Below are 18,133 nucleotides of genomic sequence, written 5' to 3'. Positions count from 1 at the left end.
ATTTTAATAATTTGTAATAATTATTTTTATATTAAAAAAAGTTCTTGTAAATAGCGCGATAAATTTCTTGAAGACAGGTTGATGAGTCAGGGAAGGGGGAGGGAAGAAAAGGGCAAATCATCTTTAAACACTTTCTAGCATAATTTTTTAAATTTTTTTTATTTTTAAGTATTTTTTAAATTTTCTACATATTTCTCTAAAAAAAACGATATGCTTGTTTTATTGACTTTTTTATAATTTAATATATAATCTTCATTTTATAACTTTCTTTTTCGTGGTCTAGACAGTTTTTTTATTTGTCCAACGATTATCTAGAAGTCTCCTTTGTTGTATTCCTTCGAGAAATTTCTAAAATCTTTAAAGTAGACAATTATTCTTTGTTAATAATTTCTCGTGGTTTAAAGTCAATCTATCGGCAAAATCCATTTTTTGTACATCGATGACAATGATTGACGTTCTTTTTTACATTGATAAATATTTTAGTCTTCCAAATTGGAATTAAAGCTGTCTTTTGCTGCGGATTCCTCGCCTCTTAATTTCGCTGTTGAATTCCTAAGCAAGAATCTGTCTTTTCTGGACAACTCTTTCGAAAAAAAACCTACAAGAATACGAAAAAATTATAACAATAATATATTATTGAAGAACTACTGTTATATGAGTAATTTTATTATTCTCGTAGTTTTTTTCGTACTGAAAGTAAGTGTTCCATGTAACTTTGGCATTCGACAATACTCTATCTTACATATTTATTTTTTTCTTTGGCTCAAAAAGAATAGAGACAAAAATCCTTAAAATTTCAATGGTAGGGGTAAGTCAGAATACGGTCTCATTTCATGGGCGCTGTTCACCCTTGTGGAAATTTATCTCTAGTTACGACAATGAATAATTTAATATTGTTTTATTTTTTAAGAAAAATCGATCATTGACGATTATATTTTATTGTAACTTTCTTAAGTATATAAATTTATAAATTAAATACTTTTTTCTATTAAGAATTAAGAAATATTATAAAGAAAAAGAATTGAATTAGTATTATCACAAAGTTTCAAAATTTGCAATTATTAAGATTACAATAATTACAGTCATATCTACCTATTCTTCTTTGAGAAAATTTATTCTGTTAAGAAATTTTTTTTATTTTTATTCGTTAATTATTTGCTTATTAAAGACCTTTATACTGCAAATTTACTCTTATTTAACTTGTGCTATTAATTACATTTTATTATACTTCTTGCATCTAAAACAGATAATTATTAATTATGAACAATAAAAAAAATAGAAATAAATTTGCAAATTAATGTAGTATCTTACCAAATTAAGAAAATATATACATACCTTACTTTCTCAATCTTCTTTACAATTTCCTAAAGAGTCTTTGACAGAATCTCAATTATCTTATTGAAATTTTATTTACCGAATATATTTTTCAAACGAAAAAGAAAACATAAAATTCACTTTGAAGGAGATCGATATCGATTAATTTTTAAAGTGTATTGTAATTTATATTCAAGATTAAATAAAATTATGTAGATTGATCGAGATGGTCGATATCAGTTGAGAATAATTAAAGAAAATGCATGACCGGCCTAAATAATTTTTCGCGAAGAAATGAATCACACTTTAGTCTATGATAGATTATTATATAAAGTCGTATTTCGAAAGCCTCATCATAGCCTGTTAATTGTACGCACGTACAAATTGATTAGACAAATTAAGAATTTTGAAAGTTTTTTTGTGAAAGAATAGCATCAGATTTATTTATTGTAAGTAGTTTATTTTAATTATAAAAGTTTTTGAAATTAAAATTAAACAAATCGGTTTCTGAACAAACCCGATTCCTGAATATGAATAAGCATTTTTTATTTTTATTTAGATAAACTTTTATTTTGAAGACAAAATTTATACGTAAAAATAAAATATATAGATTTTAGCGAAAAAAATACTTATCGCATACGAAATTTAATTGTATTATTTGAGTTATGAATTTAAAAGAAGTTTAATATCATAGAAACGCATATTTTTATGAACTAGTACGTTCATGTATCTTAGTGGCATATAAAATATGTTTTTATAAAAATGTCTATATATTACATTAATTTTAATTTATATAAACTTATATAGTGTCTAGTTTTATGCAACTTTAGCAAAAAGAAACGAAAAAAAGAAACACAGAAAACGATAAAATTTTTATTCAGGTGTACTGTTCAGATCTGTGGAAGAATAGAGGGTAAATATGCATTGTATAGAAAATATTCAAACATTTCCAGACTTTTGGGACATCATGTATATATGTATATATATTTGCTTGATTCGTTCTTAGTGTATTTGTAAACAATGATTGCATATACAAATTAAAAAACTCCAAAATGTTTTTGTCACATAATATGATAAAATGTAATAAAGAAATATTTAAGACAATTCGATACATGCAGATTTTGAAATAGAAACTAGTCAGGTCAAAAAATAGGAAGGGTCCATGGACGTCCGCATAAGGGAGCAAAAGGGACATTTGCCTCTCCCCCTTAAAATTAGTAAAAAAATTAAGCATTTGCTTTTTTTTTGACAACAGTAATTAATACTAAAATTTATTTGCATATTTAATATAAAAGAAAAAAAATAATAAAGAAATAAAATTTAAAAAAATCAAGAACAAGAAATTTTAAAAATCTCATATGTTCTCTTCTGGAAAAAATCTTGCGGACGCCCATGGAAGGGTCGTTTTTACCTGAGTTTATTTTGTACATTTGCTTAAAGGTTTCATCTGCATTTTAATAAAAGAAAGAAAAAGTGCATTTTGCATCAAATGTAGGAAGAAAAGATTCAGAATGCACATTTTCACATTATGCGCCTTTAAAGTTTAAAATTTAAACTGTATTCTTAAAATTTGAGATATATTTTTTTTTAATATTTCTTTGTCACTCTATAGATTTCAATAATATGTAATAACTATTTTTATATTAAATAAAGTTCTGGAAAATAGCGCGATAATATTATTTTTATTTTTAAGTATTTTTTAAATTCTCCAAGTTTATTTGCTTAAAGATTTCATCTGCATTTTAATACAAAAAAGGAAAAGTGCATTTTGCATTAAATGTAAGAAAAAAAAATGCAGAATGCACATTTCCACTTTACGCGCCTTTAGAGTTTCAAATTTAATATCAATTATATTGTCCGTTATCGTTTCATTGTATTGGATTTTAACATTAAAATTTATGGCTTTCATTTCGTGAGTTTATTCGTATCGAACGCGTGTGAGAGACTGAGTGAGTGCGGATTTTTCTTTGCGAACCGTTCGAGAAATCTGAAGGCTCGTCCGGGATCAACGAGAGGAAACGAGCAGCAGGATGTCGACGGTATATTCACCAAGAAAAACACAAACTCCGGTGGCGAACTTGACAGAAATGAATCCGTTGCGGACAATTCTTCAGGATAGGACAGATGAGAGAGAAGCAGAAGATGGAGTGAAAGCTGATGCAACAGGAGCTTCGTCAGAGAAATGAAACGTTACACCGATTCGAGCAGGAAATCGCCCAGATAAGTCGGTCTAATAATATTGCGAATACCGAAAACGAGCGTATTGTGAATGTCGAGAATGAACGTATGAATGTTCCGAAACGAGTAAATATTCAGCCGAATATTAATTTAGGGTATAAATTAAGGTAGTTCTATCGCTACAATATCAACTAAAAGTTTCGCCTCTAATCGATAAGGAAATTCATCGTTTATAAAATGTTTCCGTAGCAACAATTTTAGTTGAGTCTGTACAGTCTAAACTTCTTCACATAAAAACAGCTCATGTATGAATACACATCATCATCGCAATTTCTCTCCATGTTCCGTTTGGAAAAAAATTCATTTCCTTAAAAAGTAATATCTTTGAAACTAAACGGTGGAAAAAATTTATTTTTTTTTAAATAATCCTACACTCATATTGTATACCCCACTGGTTTCTTATTAATATTGTAAGATCCGTTCTATTGTTATATATTAAAATGTGATGAAAATGCCATCCTTTCACGTGGTGTATAGAAAAAATGCTATTTTTAATTGTAAATAACTGTTAAACTAAACGGTGAATCAACTTTAAAATTTTGTAATCAATAGATATTAACTACGTCTACAACATATTAAAATTTCTAAAAATTCGTAAAAATTGTGAAAAACGATAGAACTACCTTAAAGCCGGATATTTTTGATGTGACAGGGTTGTTTGTTGAGGGAGTTTTTTACTCAGTTTGAAATGATAGCGTGAGCGAATCGATGGACGGATGAAATAGAAACTGTAATATTAGCATCTAGTCTGAGAGGAAAAGAGCGATCAGTTTTAGATTGTATAAAAGAGATAGAAAAATTAAAATTTGAGGAATTAAAATCGAAATTAGAATTGCGATTCGGAGAGAGACATCTTTCGGGAACTTATTATACACAGTTTACAAATCGGCGACAAAAATTCGACGAAGAAATTGTAATTTTGAAAGGTGATATTGAGCGTTTAGCGCAATTGGCTTATCCAGAATGCGCAGAAGAGATCCTCGAAAAAATAGCGTGCGCGCAATTTATCAATACTATTAATGAGGGTTTCATGAAGAGAACGTTACAATTGGAGAGGGTTTCATCTTTTAAAATGGCAGTAGAAAGAGCAATGGCCATCAAGATAATTAATGACAATAGTTTTCAGAAAAAGGAGGAATATAATAATGATAATAGTTCAAAGCGGAATTTTTACAGTAAAAATAAAGATTCAGAAATTCAAAGTAAAGAAAAGAATAAAGAACAGGAAAATTATAGTAAAAAGGAATTTAATAGAAAAAATAAAATAGAGTGTTGGCATTGTGGAACGTATGGACATTATCGTTCGGAATGTCCTAAAATTTCAGAAGGAAAATAGAAAAGGCTCCTAAATTTCAAAGTTATTGGGAAGGATCTTATAAAATCATTAGAAAACTCAATGATGTATTCTGTATTCAAAAATCTGCTCGACAGAACAAATTAGAATTGATATCCGAGACCCAATATAATGTAACTGTGTGAATATTATTATTAATAAGGTAACAAATAATTTAAGAATTATTCTGGCGAAGATACTTTTAATTTATAGGCTTTCTACTTTTAACTTATAGACTAAGCAAATGCCGAGGTGGAGATTTAGGGATCCCTCGGGATGAGGGACTACGGAACAATTCTTCCCCCCCTTGTCTAAAGAATTTAAGAATGGACGAAAAAAAAACGTTCTTCAGGTAAACGTTCATTACGGATTACAGCGACCCTGGTTTCTTCAAAAGTGTTAGGACTTCCTAGATTTGATATCTTGGAAACTGGCCATTTCCTGGATGGTGTCAATTGGAAAAACACTCGGAAAGAACACACCAAAAATATACAAATAGATCTTGTTATTTGAAGATAATTTTTTTTTTATCAAAAATATTAAAGCATCAATAATTTTCGAGTTAAAAGCGTTAGAAAATTAAGAATTTTCTGTAAACTAAGCCTTGTGAAAATAAAATATTTAAAAATCCACATTCTCCAATAATTTTCAAATAGAGTTTATTTTAATAAAATTTTAATTTAAAGTTTTCTTATAAAGATATATGATAGCAAAAATTGAAAACATGCAAAAAATGATGGCGTTTCTCGAGATTTTTGTTGAAGAAAAATCGTTTCCAAATAACAAGATCTACTACACTTGTATAATTTTGATGTGGCATCTTATGTATAACACCCTGTATATATTTATTAGCTTGTTTTCTTCTTCTTTTTTTATTGATCTTATCTCTTATTATTAGAATCTTTTTATTTATTTGTTTTTTATATTATATTTAATTTTTAATATTTCTATTTATTTTATTTTTATACAATAAATTTTTTGTATAAGTTATATGCACTGCAAGATAAATTAATAAAAACAAATTACAAAATACAAACAAAGTGAAAATTATCTCTGATAAAACTTTTTTTTTTATGCTTATTATATTTGGCAGTTTCTCGGAGTTTCGTGCACGTGCGTCTGAAGTTATTAATATCCTTGATGGTGATATTATGTATAGTAGAATGTAAAAAAAAATTAAATTAAATCGATTTTTACATCAAATTGTTCACGTATAATTAATTTATTATTTAGACTAATCTACTGCAACATATTATTCTTATGTGTTTTACTGTTTTTCTTTTTCTATTTCTTTTTCAAGAAAAAAAAACGTTGACCAAGAATATCTTTGGTGTATTTACAACGCATCAAAGAATCGTATACTCTTATTATAAACTATTACATTAATTCGAAAATATTCTCTTCTTATTATTATTTTTATATGTAATTAAAAATTTTTTTAATGTGCAATTTTGATGTTTTATGTAACTTTAGCAAAAAGAAACTCATAAGACGAGAATATTTTCATTCAGTTGTATTGTTATACGTTCAGATCTGTGGAAGGCTAAAGGGTAAAAATGCATTGTATAGGAATAGGAAATATTCAACCGTTTCCAAACTTTTGGGACACCCTGTATATGTATATACGTACAGGGTGTTCTAAACATATTTCAACTGTATATTTGTCATTTTGAACGAAACCCTAAGACTTAAAAGGTCTACAAAAGAAAGGAAACTTCTCAGGTAATACAGTAATTCGTTTTAGAAACGTTTCATAACCAGCTTTTAGAAACGTTTATTAATTGGATAAAATTTCCACTCAAAAACGTTTAAGAAACCGTTTATTTTAGAGTTCGTTTTAAATCCCATATTGAGCAATAATTTTTGCAATGCTGTAAAATATTTTTCGCAACGTTAATATAACATTTATGAAATATTGCACAATATTTCTTATTTTTCATTTTCTTTATTTATTTGTCAAGTTTTTAAATAATCAATTTAATCTGTTGGGATTGTATCAAAATAATTAAACTGATAAAAATTGATGATTGTAATAGTTACTTTTTGAATGCTTTATATTTTTATATAATTTTCTGATTAAAACTTAATAGCGAGATAGATAGCTCAGTTTGCGGCGCATAGCGGTAAATAAAGGAACTATGTGATTGCATTATAATATAGCAATAAAATTTTGCAATGTCTCCTATAAAATATTAACTTATAATATTTGCATAATATTGTTGCAATATTTCTTATGTAGCTCAATGTTGAAATATTTATTTTATTGCAATATTTTAACAATATTTCGTGCCGTGGAGGTATAATTTAAACGTGAAAGAAATGTTTCTTAAATTAAACAGTCAAGAAATTCGTAGGAAACATTTCTGAAACGTACACGTGCTACCTGGGTCGGAAAATGACAATTTGTCGATTCTATTGCACTCATTCAGATATGTGTATAAGAATAGATCGTTAGAATAAGATCCTAAAGGTCCTTGCACAACAAGGCAACAGAGACAATAATAGGAACAGGGAATAAAAAGTGTCCAACAATTGGAAAAGAGAATAGATATTATTTTCTGATTTATTTGATGTATTTATTATATATTTTATGTCCTAGTTTGTTTTATTTATTTTTTATATTTTTCCATATTTCTATTGCTTATTGCATGGCATTGTGTAAGGGCTTTTAACAGAGAATCGAAGAGTTTGATTTGGTCTGACAATTTGGCCCTAAAACAGTGCAGCAGTCAAAAGATCGCTTTTATATACAAAGTGTCCGAAAAATCGCCTACTCCGGAAATGAGTTGAAAAAATCCCAAAAAATTATAATTTAAAAAGGTAAAAATAGAAATTAAAAATTGAAAATTAAATAAAAATAACAAATAAAAATTAAAAAATAAAAATTTTTTACTTTAGAAATAATTAAGAAAGAGGAATGCCAAGCGGATTCTAAATTACAATTTTTGAACATAAAAGTAGCTATAACTCGGAAACGGCTCATTTTTAGACCTAAAAATAGATTTATTAATAATAATAATAGGGAATAATAATAAAAATAATAATAATAATAATAATAATAATAATAATAATATGAATAATAATAATAATAAAGAATAAAGATAGGCAAGAGTCGCAAATAGCATCGATTTCATTCCAAAGCAAATGCTATAAATTGTACTAATTAGTTCTTTTACACATGTATAGATATACTGAATACAATACTCGTCTCTTTTGTATTGCACGTGAAATTTAAACAAAATCGCAGAAGAGTTTTTGAAATTTTGTCTCTTTCTCCGTCCCTCTTTCTATAGCTTAACTCGAATGTATTTACAAAGAAAAGAGGAATTGCCGTGCGATTTTTTACGAAAAAGTCTTTTGTTGAATATTCAATTCATGTTATCGGTTGTCAGCGCAAGGGTTGTAAGCACCGATCGCCGATTTGGATTCACTCCTAGATTCTCCCAATTTATCCAAGACAAGCGTGCTGTCAGATCTGGAACAATTATCGCAATATTTAATACCTTGAAAAATCATAATACATATTATATGCAATGTTCATAAGCTGACACGTTGCGAAATTCATGAGATTAATTTTATATTATTTTATTTTATTAATTTAATTTTTTATATGTATATATTTAATTTTCTAAATAAATGCACGTTGTAACTCGTTTTCGATAAATCTGTACAAAAACTTACATATAGAGGATTCAATCCTGAGTAACAAACGCTCGAAATTAGGCTGCGCTCTCTTATAATTCCTGAGATATTTTAAATTATAGATGTATAGCTAAAACTAACATCGAGAATTGTTGATAGTGTCTTAGAATGTTACACAAATTTCAGAAATGAGTAGAACATATATTTAAATTGTCGTAAAAAATCATATATATATATATATATATATATATACAAGGTGTCCGGTAACTAACGGACCAACGATTACAAATGGATTCTTTGGTCAATTTGGAAACGATTTTTCCCCAGCGAAAATGTCGAAAAAGGTCATCGTTTTTTACAACTTTCCAATATTTGTCATTATGTATCTTTATAACTAAGCCTCAAATAAAAATTATATTATAATAAATTTTACTTAAATTTAACTGAAGAATGTAATTATGTTAGACTTTTAACTCCAAAACGTTTAGTTTTCAAAAAATTTATTTTTTTCAATTGCTTGTAACTCGAAAATTATTGACTTCTCAACATTATTTGCTAAGAAAAAGTCGTCTCCAAATTGGCCAGAGAATCCGCCCTTAATCATTGGTCCGTTAGTTACCGGACACCCTGTATATATCACCATATCATAAAAATGATATAAAATCGTATTAATTATAAGCACTAAATTATTATTTATATTTTTATTATAAAATTAATGCATGATCGGAAGAGGGAGTTTTCTGTTTTCCTGCATCGCCACTTTCAAAATTTTAACATATCTCTAATTTATTTTTTATTTAAAATAAATAATTATATTTGAATTGAGTTAAATTTATTTCAGGTTGAAAAAGCAGAAAGAGATTCTCCCCTGCACACCTCTATTAATTTAGATATGCAAACGTGCGACTAATATAAAGTTTATGTTCGATGAGACAATATTATTACTATTAACACTTGTTATATATCAACTTTATTCATTAATAAATAAATTTTTGTTAATAAATAATTTTTGTAATAAATAATAGACAAGGACTAAAATTTTTTAAAAATTATATTCAGATTTTGTAAATATCATAAAATTATCTTACTCAGGAATAAACCCTCTATGTCAAGATGCTGTTTTTTTTGTAAAATTTATCATTTATAAATTACAGATTTAAGGAAAAATTACGAAAAGTTTGTTAAATAATGTCTTCTTTGAAATATAATTTTCTTGGAAGCAATTGACGGCAAATACGTAGTTTATAAGACAGATAAAAACACATTTAATTCTATCGTTTTAATTCAATATTAAATAAAGAATCTTGTATAAATATTTATTTATATATTTCATGTATAAATTATTAAGCTACAATTATTCAATATTACAACTTACGCAAAAAATACAGTCATTCTAAAATAATAAAATAAACGTTTCGACCTCACGCGGTCTTCTTCAGTATAATTATTAAAATACAAAATCATAAAAAAAATTCACATAATATCGAATTAAATTTTAGTTATACAGAGTCGAGATTAATGAACAAAAAAATGGGTTAAATTTAAACAAAGATACTGAGTTACTCAGCGAGTCGAATTTTGATATTTTGGATAAATTAACGAACAATAAATAATAATAAGACAAATAGGACATTAACGGTTTAAACATAGATATTAGATCATATATAAACACTCACACACTTCAATCAAGTAAAGTTTAAAATGAGGTGTCTTTTTATATTGTTGGTTTGTATTGTGTCATCTTCAATAACTTTTTCAGAAAGACGTGGTTAAAATTGTCAAGAAAGACGATGTCAAGTAAGCATATTGCTAATTGTTGGGGATATATATTGTAATTTCGACATATGTTAATGAAACATTGTATCAATTGATTTTTAAATAGTTTATTTTAATTATAAAAGTTTTTGAAATTAAAATTAAACATATCGGTTTTCGAACAAATCCGATTCCTGAATAAAAATAGGCATTCTTTATTTTTATTTAGGTAAAATTTTATTTTGAAGACAAAATTTATACATCAAAATATATAGATTTTAGCGAGAAGAATACTTATCGCATACGAAATTTAATTGTATTATTTGAGTTATGAATTTAAAAGATGTTTAATATCATAAAAACGCATATTTTTATTCATGAATTAGTTCATGTATCTTAATGGCATATAAATATAAAATTTTTATATAAATGATTAAATATTACATTATTTTAATTTATATAAACTTATTTAGCGTCTAGTTTTACGCAACTTTAGCAAAAAAAAAACGAAGAAAAGAAACACAGAAAGCGATAATATTTTCATTCAGGTGTACTGTTCAGATCTGTGGAAGAATAGAGGATAAAAATGATTGTAGGAAATATTCAACCATTTCCAGACTTTTGGGACACCCTGCATATATGTATATATATTTGCTTGATTTGTTCTTAGTGTATTTGTAGACGATGATTGTATACACAAATTTGAAAACTCCAAAATGTTTTTGTCACATTATATGATAATATGTCATAAAGAAATATATTTAAGACAATTTGATACATGCAGACTTCATCTGTATATTTTCAACGGATACATCTTATCGCAATTTTTTCTTTTATTTAATTAGAAACACTTTTCGATTGGAAAGCATGACCCTATCGGTAAGCAGATAGGCAACCCGACAATAATGTATATGTATCGGAAACACCTTGTACGCTATTTTTGTATCTTTAAAAATAACGAAGATACTCCAAGTGAACAAAGTTATTGGTTCAACCTGTATAAGAATGAATATATTAATAGTTTTATGAATATATTAATATATTTTGATGACAAATTATAATCGATATTAAAAATATTAAAATTCAATGTCTGTGTTTCAAGTATATTCAACGGATTGTGGCAATAATATTTAACTGTAAAATTAGTAATAATTGTACATGTGTAATTTTTAGAGAAATTCTATTTAGGTATTTTGTATTGCAATTTTTTGAAAGAATTCTTGAGAAAAAATAGAGACATTTACGTATACATACCTAAATATACACACACATTTGAGAATTACATGTAATATATTTATCTTTATTATGTTAGTTTTCAGATATTATATATATGTTTCGAAGTTGACAGTGTTGGGTAGTATCTAGACACAGTATCTAGATACATTTTGTGTATCTGGCAAGGAAGCTTACGAAAGTGTATGTCCAAAATTTAAAATGGCGGATTCAACATAATGATTAAAATTACAAAAATTCTTCTGGTTTGAAACGCTCTGCAGTTAGCCAAGAAAAATTATAGTTTTCAAAGTTTACTGCAGACCGATTTAAAACCCGTTTCTGTACATATTTTAATGGGATGCTTGATTAAAGTAAGTCTCTTTACATTTCACTATTTGGGGTGCTTATCTCTAATAGAAATTTGTCACTAGTAACGCCAATTTATCACTTATTTCGAGTATTTAATCACTTATTTCGAGTACTTAAATTACTGTATATCAATATTTTAAGTACTTGAAATAAATGATTAATTGGTGTTACTAGTGATAAATTTCTACAAGGGATTTTATAGTGAGAGACATTTTTCTGATTTCTATTTTAAAAATCACCCTTTATCATGAGATGTAATCGCCATATTGGATCCGCAATTTTGGATTTTGTAATTTTGACATCAGATTCGGAATCAACTGTACTAAAACCCTTTTGGAAGTATTTTTTCTTCTAAATTAAATGATTACTTTCTGTCTATGCTTGGCCGCTAACGTCAAAGGGTGGTTTTTACCCTTAAACCCGCACCATTGCCGAAATAAAAAAATACGTGTCAATTATTTTTCAAATGTATATCAAGATACATTTTAAATGTATCTTACCCAGCATTGGAAGTTGAAGGGCAACCGGTTGAACAAGAAAAATTTTTGTTATATACGTTGGCAGTTATAGCAGAATCTTGAGGGTAAATTCTTGTCAACCTTTTATTTGGTACGTAATGTGTACCGTTAAATGCATAAAAATAACGACCTATTTCGTTATTCTCGATCCATTGCGGCGTTGTTAATTCCAAAACGTCTAAAATACAAAGTGCAGCTTAAAATTATAATGTAAATTAGAATCTATTTTTTTTAATTGATTAGAAACCGCACATATGAATGATATTTAAGTCTCGAGTTGAGGTTTAATTCCAAGTAACTCTTAGCATCGTATCAAGCAAAATTCATGTGTACAACACAATTATTCAGTTACAGCAAAAAATTTATTTCGTTATCACTGACACTATTATCTGCTTACACTCTTTTAATCAGTTAAATTCAAATTTCTATTCAATATATATGTATACATATATATATAAATTTCAAAATTTTTAATAAAAGTTTAATAACTACGATATAAACAACATAATCAGTAAAATATAGATAATAAAATAAGAAATAGAAGTAATTAAGAAATAAATAAGTTAAAAGCTACCAGGGGATGCATGAGTTCGTAGAATAACCAAATATAATTTTAAATAAAGACATATTTTAATGATAATTATACCTTCTTCCATATAACAAAGTTCGTTATTGTTGTTTAGAATTATGTAAAATGTGTTGTGCTTTCGATAATTATGACAGTAATTTATCGGCATTAACCACGCGTGCTCACGTGTAAAGCAGAAATCATTCCAACAATTTGGTCTTTCCTTATCTTCTGAGATCAACTTAATATGTTCATCTTTGTGTCGATGCCATCCGATTATTACACCTGTACAACTATTAGGACCATCTGTATGTTTTACTATCATTCCAACCGCAAATTTTACGTTTTCCCGACTTATATTCATTTGTTTGTTGAAGTGAATTCGAAGCTGGAAAGTATAATATTAGATTTTGAATGATTTTTCTTGTCAATTAATTTTTAAACAGATTTTTATAGCACGTTAAATTACAGTACTTACCACTTAAATTATAAATATTTTTAACTTGTATGTAATTGTATGTAATTATCAGAAAGAGTTCTCCGAGAAATTATATATATATATATATTATGTATATATATATATATACATGGTAACTAACGGACTAATGATTAAGGGCGGATTCTCTGGCCAATTTGGAGACAATTTTTCCTTAACAAAAAATGTTGAGAAGTCAATAATTTTCGATTTATAAGCGATTGAAAAAAATAGATTTTTTGAAAACTAAACGTTTTGGAGTTAAAAATCTAACATAATTACATTCTTCAGTTAAATTTAAGTAGAGTTTATTATAATATAATTTTTATTTGAGACTTAGTTATAATAATACATAATGACAAATATTGGAAAGTTGTAAAAAATGATGACATTTTTCGACATTTTCGCTAAAAAAAAATCGTTCCCAAATTGACCAAAGAATCCATTTGTAATCGTTGGTCCGTTAGTTACCGGACACCTTATATATATATATATATATATATATATATATTGTATGTATATATACATGTATTATATAGTGCTTAACATACCGTAATTACTTCGAAGAATTTCCATTCATGCGGATTAAACAAAGAAAATTCGCAATAATTGAAATATTTTATTATATCCATAAATATTTTTATCAACTCTATCAATATCTGAAAATAATTAAAAAGAAGTGAAAATTAAAGAAGACAGCTTTAATTACAAACAAAAAATGTAAGATTGTATAACTGTTTCAGCCTACGTATAAAGCATGTCTTATTGATTCACATCTTTACGAACATATTAATTAAATTAATGTTAAAATTAATAGAAATTATATATGTATGATATAGTAATTTTTACCTCTTTAGATGTTAAAATTAAGTAATAATTTTCATAATTGTCATTTGTCAAAGGCTGACTGTAAGAAGAATTTTGGATATTCTTAGAAAATTTGTTAAAGCACCTTATTTGGTCCGGGTTTCTGGTTTTGCGAACAATAAAGAATTATTATATGCATGTGTGTATATAATAAAAGTAATACTGGAAATTATAGATAATTTCAAATATAATAATATTACACTTACGATCTCCAAAGTAAAAGAAACTTGCAATTTTTCTCGTCTAATCTCAGTACCATACAATCTATACCAAGTCTTCTGGCCACGCTTTTACATATTATTAATACAATTATTTCTTCGCCACATTTTGCTTCTAAGACCTGCGTCAAAAATCACAAAATACAGAAATTAATTAGAGTGCAAATATTTTAGATCTTTTAATTAAAATATATATTATAAAAATCTGTTATAAAACTAACATTATCTATACATAAATATTTTATGTTGGAGTGTTTGCCGCATAATTGAAAGTTTAGTTTGATAAATATATATTCATGGATTGTATTCATAATCTCCATTGATTCTATTTCGTTCCAATGATTTTCAAAGACCATAAGACGGTTATTTTTCCAACGGAAAAAAGTTTCATTGGCTGTCGAGTGTATTGAATGATCAGGATATTTTCTTTTGAGGGAATTCAGTACATTCGTAACCATATTACCGATTGATGCTTCTATGGACTCATAATCTACATCCTCTTCGGGTTTAATCCATTGTGCTATAGTAGTAGCAATCTTTTCAAATATAGCTGTTTCAGAAAACAGTTCTACATATCGTTTCCATTCATTTTCCGCGGAAATTTGCTTTAAATAGCGAAATATTTTTGAAATGCAATATTTTTTGGTTAGATCGCTACCAATTCTGAAAAAAATTGATATATTAACTGTGCAATAAGTATATTTATTTATAAATATTTTAGCACTATATATAATGGTATTGAAAATGGTATCTTACCGTGGAGTATTTGCAAGCTCGTATTTAAGCTCATCGATGATATAAGTGTATTTTTCAGGCGCAGTCGTTATTTCAGACAAATAATTGTTTAAACTATCATTTACATCGAATATGTCTGTAAAATTTATAAAATTATATATTGGACAAATATATTGATTATGATCAGAAATACTTGATTCTTGAAAATATTTTTTCGATATATCGTCCACAATTTTCCGTAATTCTATTACATAATTTATGCCTGTGAACACAAAGTTACAAGGAAGCCACTGTTTGTCATATAGTTTTTTTGAAGACGACCATCTACAATTGAATCAAAATATTTTGTAATAAAATACTATTGCAGCAGTAATGAATTTTCAATAAATTTTTCAATAAATTTTTTGAAATTTTATGTATGTATGAGAAAAATACAATTGTAAAGTAAATAAATTAAAAAAACAGAAAACAATATATTATTAAAATAAATAAAAAAATAAAAGCCAAAATGTAAAAAAAGGAATATGCGATAAGTTATTTATAAAAATTTTAATTATTAAAGAAAATACATTTAACTAAATTTAATAACATTTAAGTAAAGTGAATTTTAAATTGAACAATTGAAAAAAATTTTATAAGATCTCGACTGCTCGAATATATTATTTTCTTTTATCTCTCATTAGTCGTATTTTTATTTTCCTACTCGTTTTTTATATCGATTTTATTTGAATTTTTTACTGTTTTTAATGATATTTTTAATATTTTATAACTATTTTATTTTTCTAGAATTCTTATAAAATTTTCTGTAGAAGTAATATATTGCACGTGATAGATTAATAAAAAAAGTTACAAAATATTTATAAACAAAAAGAGAGTTACCTTTCAGAAAAAATGTTTATTATCCATTCAAATTCATATGCAACATAATCTGTATTACGGTCGTATCGAGAAGATACCCTTCATATACTCCATAATTTTGCAACTAGAAATGTTCGGCATCTCGGGAGGTGGGCTTATTAGCGTATTTATTATAAATGCAAAAAAAAATAAAGTCGATGATTACACTAATCGCGTATAAATTATTTGACAAATTTCTTGCTTTTTTTAGACACACCACTGTAATAGTAGTCTTGTATTCTCTTCTTTCCTAACTTTAGAATAAAGCTAGAGACGTTTTATTCGCGTTTCACACTTTACACTAGACCCATGCTCTGAATTCTGCTGAGCCACTGACCTAGGCTTTTCTACTACTTGCAGTTGTCACGTGACTTCCTTGGTAAGAATACAAAAGAGAAACAAGTCAGGTCAAAAAATAGGAAGGGTCCATGGGCGTACACAAAAGGTTTTTTCTGCATTTTCCCGAGAATATAAAAAGGAAAAGTGCATTTTGCATAAAATGTAGGAAGAAAAGATGCAGAATGCATTTTTCCACTTTATGCGTCTTTAGAGTTTAAAATTTAAACTATATGTTTAAAATTTGAGACATATTTTTCTTAAATAACTCTTTGTATCACTTTATAGATTTTAATAATATGTAATAATTATTTTTATATTAAATAAAGTTCTTGAAAATAGCGCGATACATTTCTTGATGTCAAATAGAAGAGTCAGGGGGCGAATCATCTTTAAACACTTTCTAACATAATTTTTTATAAAACATTTTTTTTATTTTCAAGTATTTTTTAAATTCTTTACATATTTCTCTAATAAAACGATATTCTTATTTTAATAAAATTGACTTTATTATTTATAGCTTATTTATAGCGAGTCCCCTTGCCTTTCACTATTCGGAGTGTTTATTTATAGTAAAACCCCTTGCCTTTCACTATTCAGGGTGCTTATTTATAGTAAGAGATTTTTTAATTTATCTATAATTTTTATCTATAAATATAATAAGTCATATAATATAAATTATATCTATTAATATGATATAATATTTATAAGTCATATAATAAATTTTTAATGAATATAATAAGCCATATAGTAGAATTTATCTATAAATAAGCATGCCCCTGTCAATAAGCAGATAAGCAACTCGACAATGATGTATATGTATCGGAAACACCTTATACACTATTTTTGTATCTTTAAAAGTAACGAAGATATTCCAGGTGGACAAAGTTATTGGTCCATCCTGCATAAAAATGATAATATTAATATTTTTATGAATATATTAATATAGTTGTATAAAAATTATAATCGGTAATATAAATATTAAAATTAAATATCTATGTTTCAATTATGTCCAACAGATTATGGCAATAAAATTTAACTGTAAAATCAGTAATAATTGTACATATGTAAGTTTTAAAGAAATTCTATTTAGGTATTTTGTATTGCAATTTTTTGAAAGAAATCTTGAGAAGAAATAAAGACGTATACATACCTATAAATACACCCATAAATTCAAAATTAATAAAAATAACTTAATAGGCCAACAATCGAACAAAAATTAGGTGTGAATAAAAATTTTTCTTTATTATTAATATCCTTCACATGTAAACGTTTCGATCTCACTAAGGTCTTTTTCAATACAAAATTTAAAAATAAATAAAACATTAAAACATGATATAAAATTATGATATAAAAAAATATGTGATGTAATGTGGTATCGAAAGTATTTAATTAGAGAAAGCCATGTCAATTTGAAACTCGGATATCGCCAATACAGTAAAATGTTCTAAACAATTTTGTACAAGTCATTCAAAAAAAAACCTTTGGCATAATTCCTCGTTGATAGACGGAGGAAAAGATGGTTAAAGTTTCTTTATGAGTCATTATCTTAAAAAATTCGCACAGTCAAACATTGGAATTCAACGAGTTTCGTAATAAACCGCACTACACATATGCATAAGTTATTATTATAGTGCTGAGAAAATTTAACAA

General features: G+C 26.6%; 1 protein-coding gene across 1 annotated transcript in view; it reads right to left on the bottom strand.

Moving 5' to 3' along the window:
- Positions 1 to 12,362: 12,362 nt before the first annotated feature.
- The window catches only part of LOC146723245 (uncharacterized), a 32,730-nt gene continuing 26,959 nt past the window's right edge, over positions 12,363 to 18,133 (bottom strand). The window contains exons 2-6 of the mRNA XM_085482720.1: positions 14,734 to 15,175; positions 14,501 to 14,634; positions 14,141 to 14,171; positions 13,031 to 13,340; positions 12,363 to 12,562 (exon numbers count right to left, since the gene is read on the bottom strand). Coding sequence (XP_085338846.1) covers positions 12,363 to 12,562; positions 13,031 to 13,340; positions 14,141 to 14,171; positions 14,501 to 14,634; positions 14,734 to 15,175 — 1,117 coding nt within the window. The remainder of the gene's footprint in view (positions 12,563 to 13,030; positions 13,341 to 14,140; positions 14,172 to 14,500; positions 14,635 to 14,733; positions 15,176 to 18,133) is intronic.

Source organism: Nylanderia fulva, unplaced genomic scaffold (assembly GCF_048542155.1).
Source record: "Nylanderia fulva isolate GAGA-0341 unplaced genomic scaffold, ASM4854215v1 Scaffold214, whole genome shotgun sequence".
NCBI lineage: Eukaryota > Metazoa > Arthropoda > Insecta > Hymenoptera > Formicidae > Nylanderia > Nylanderia fulva.
Note: the sequence above shows the minus strand (reverse complement) of the source record. Positions and strands in the feature narration are given on the sequence as shown.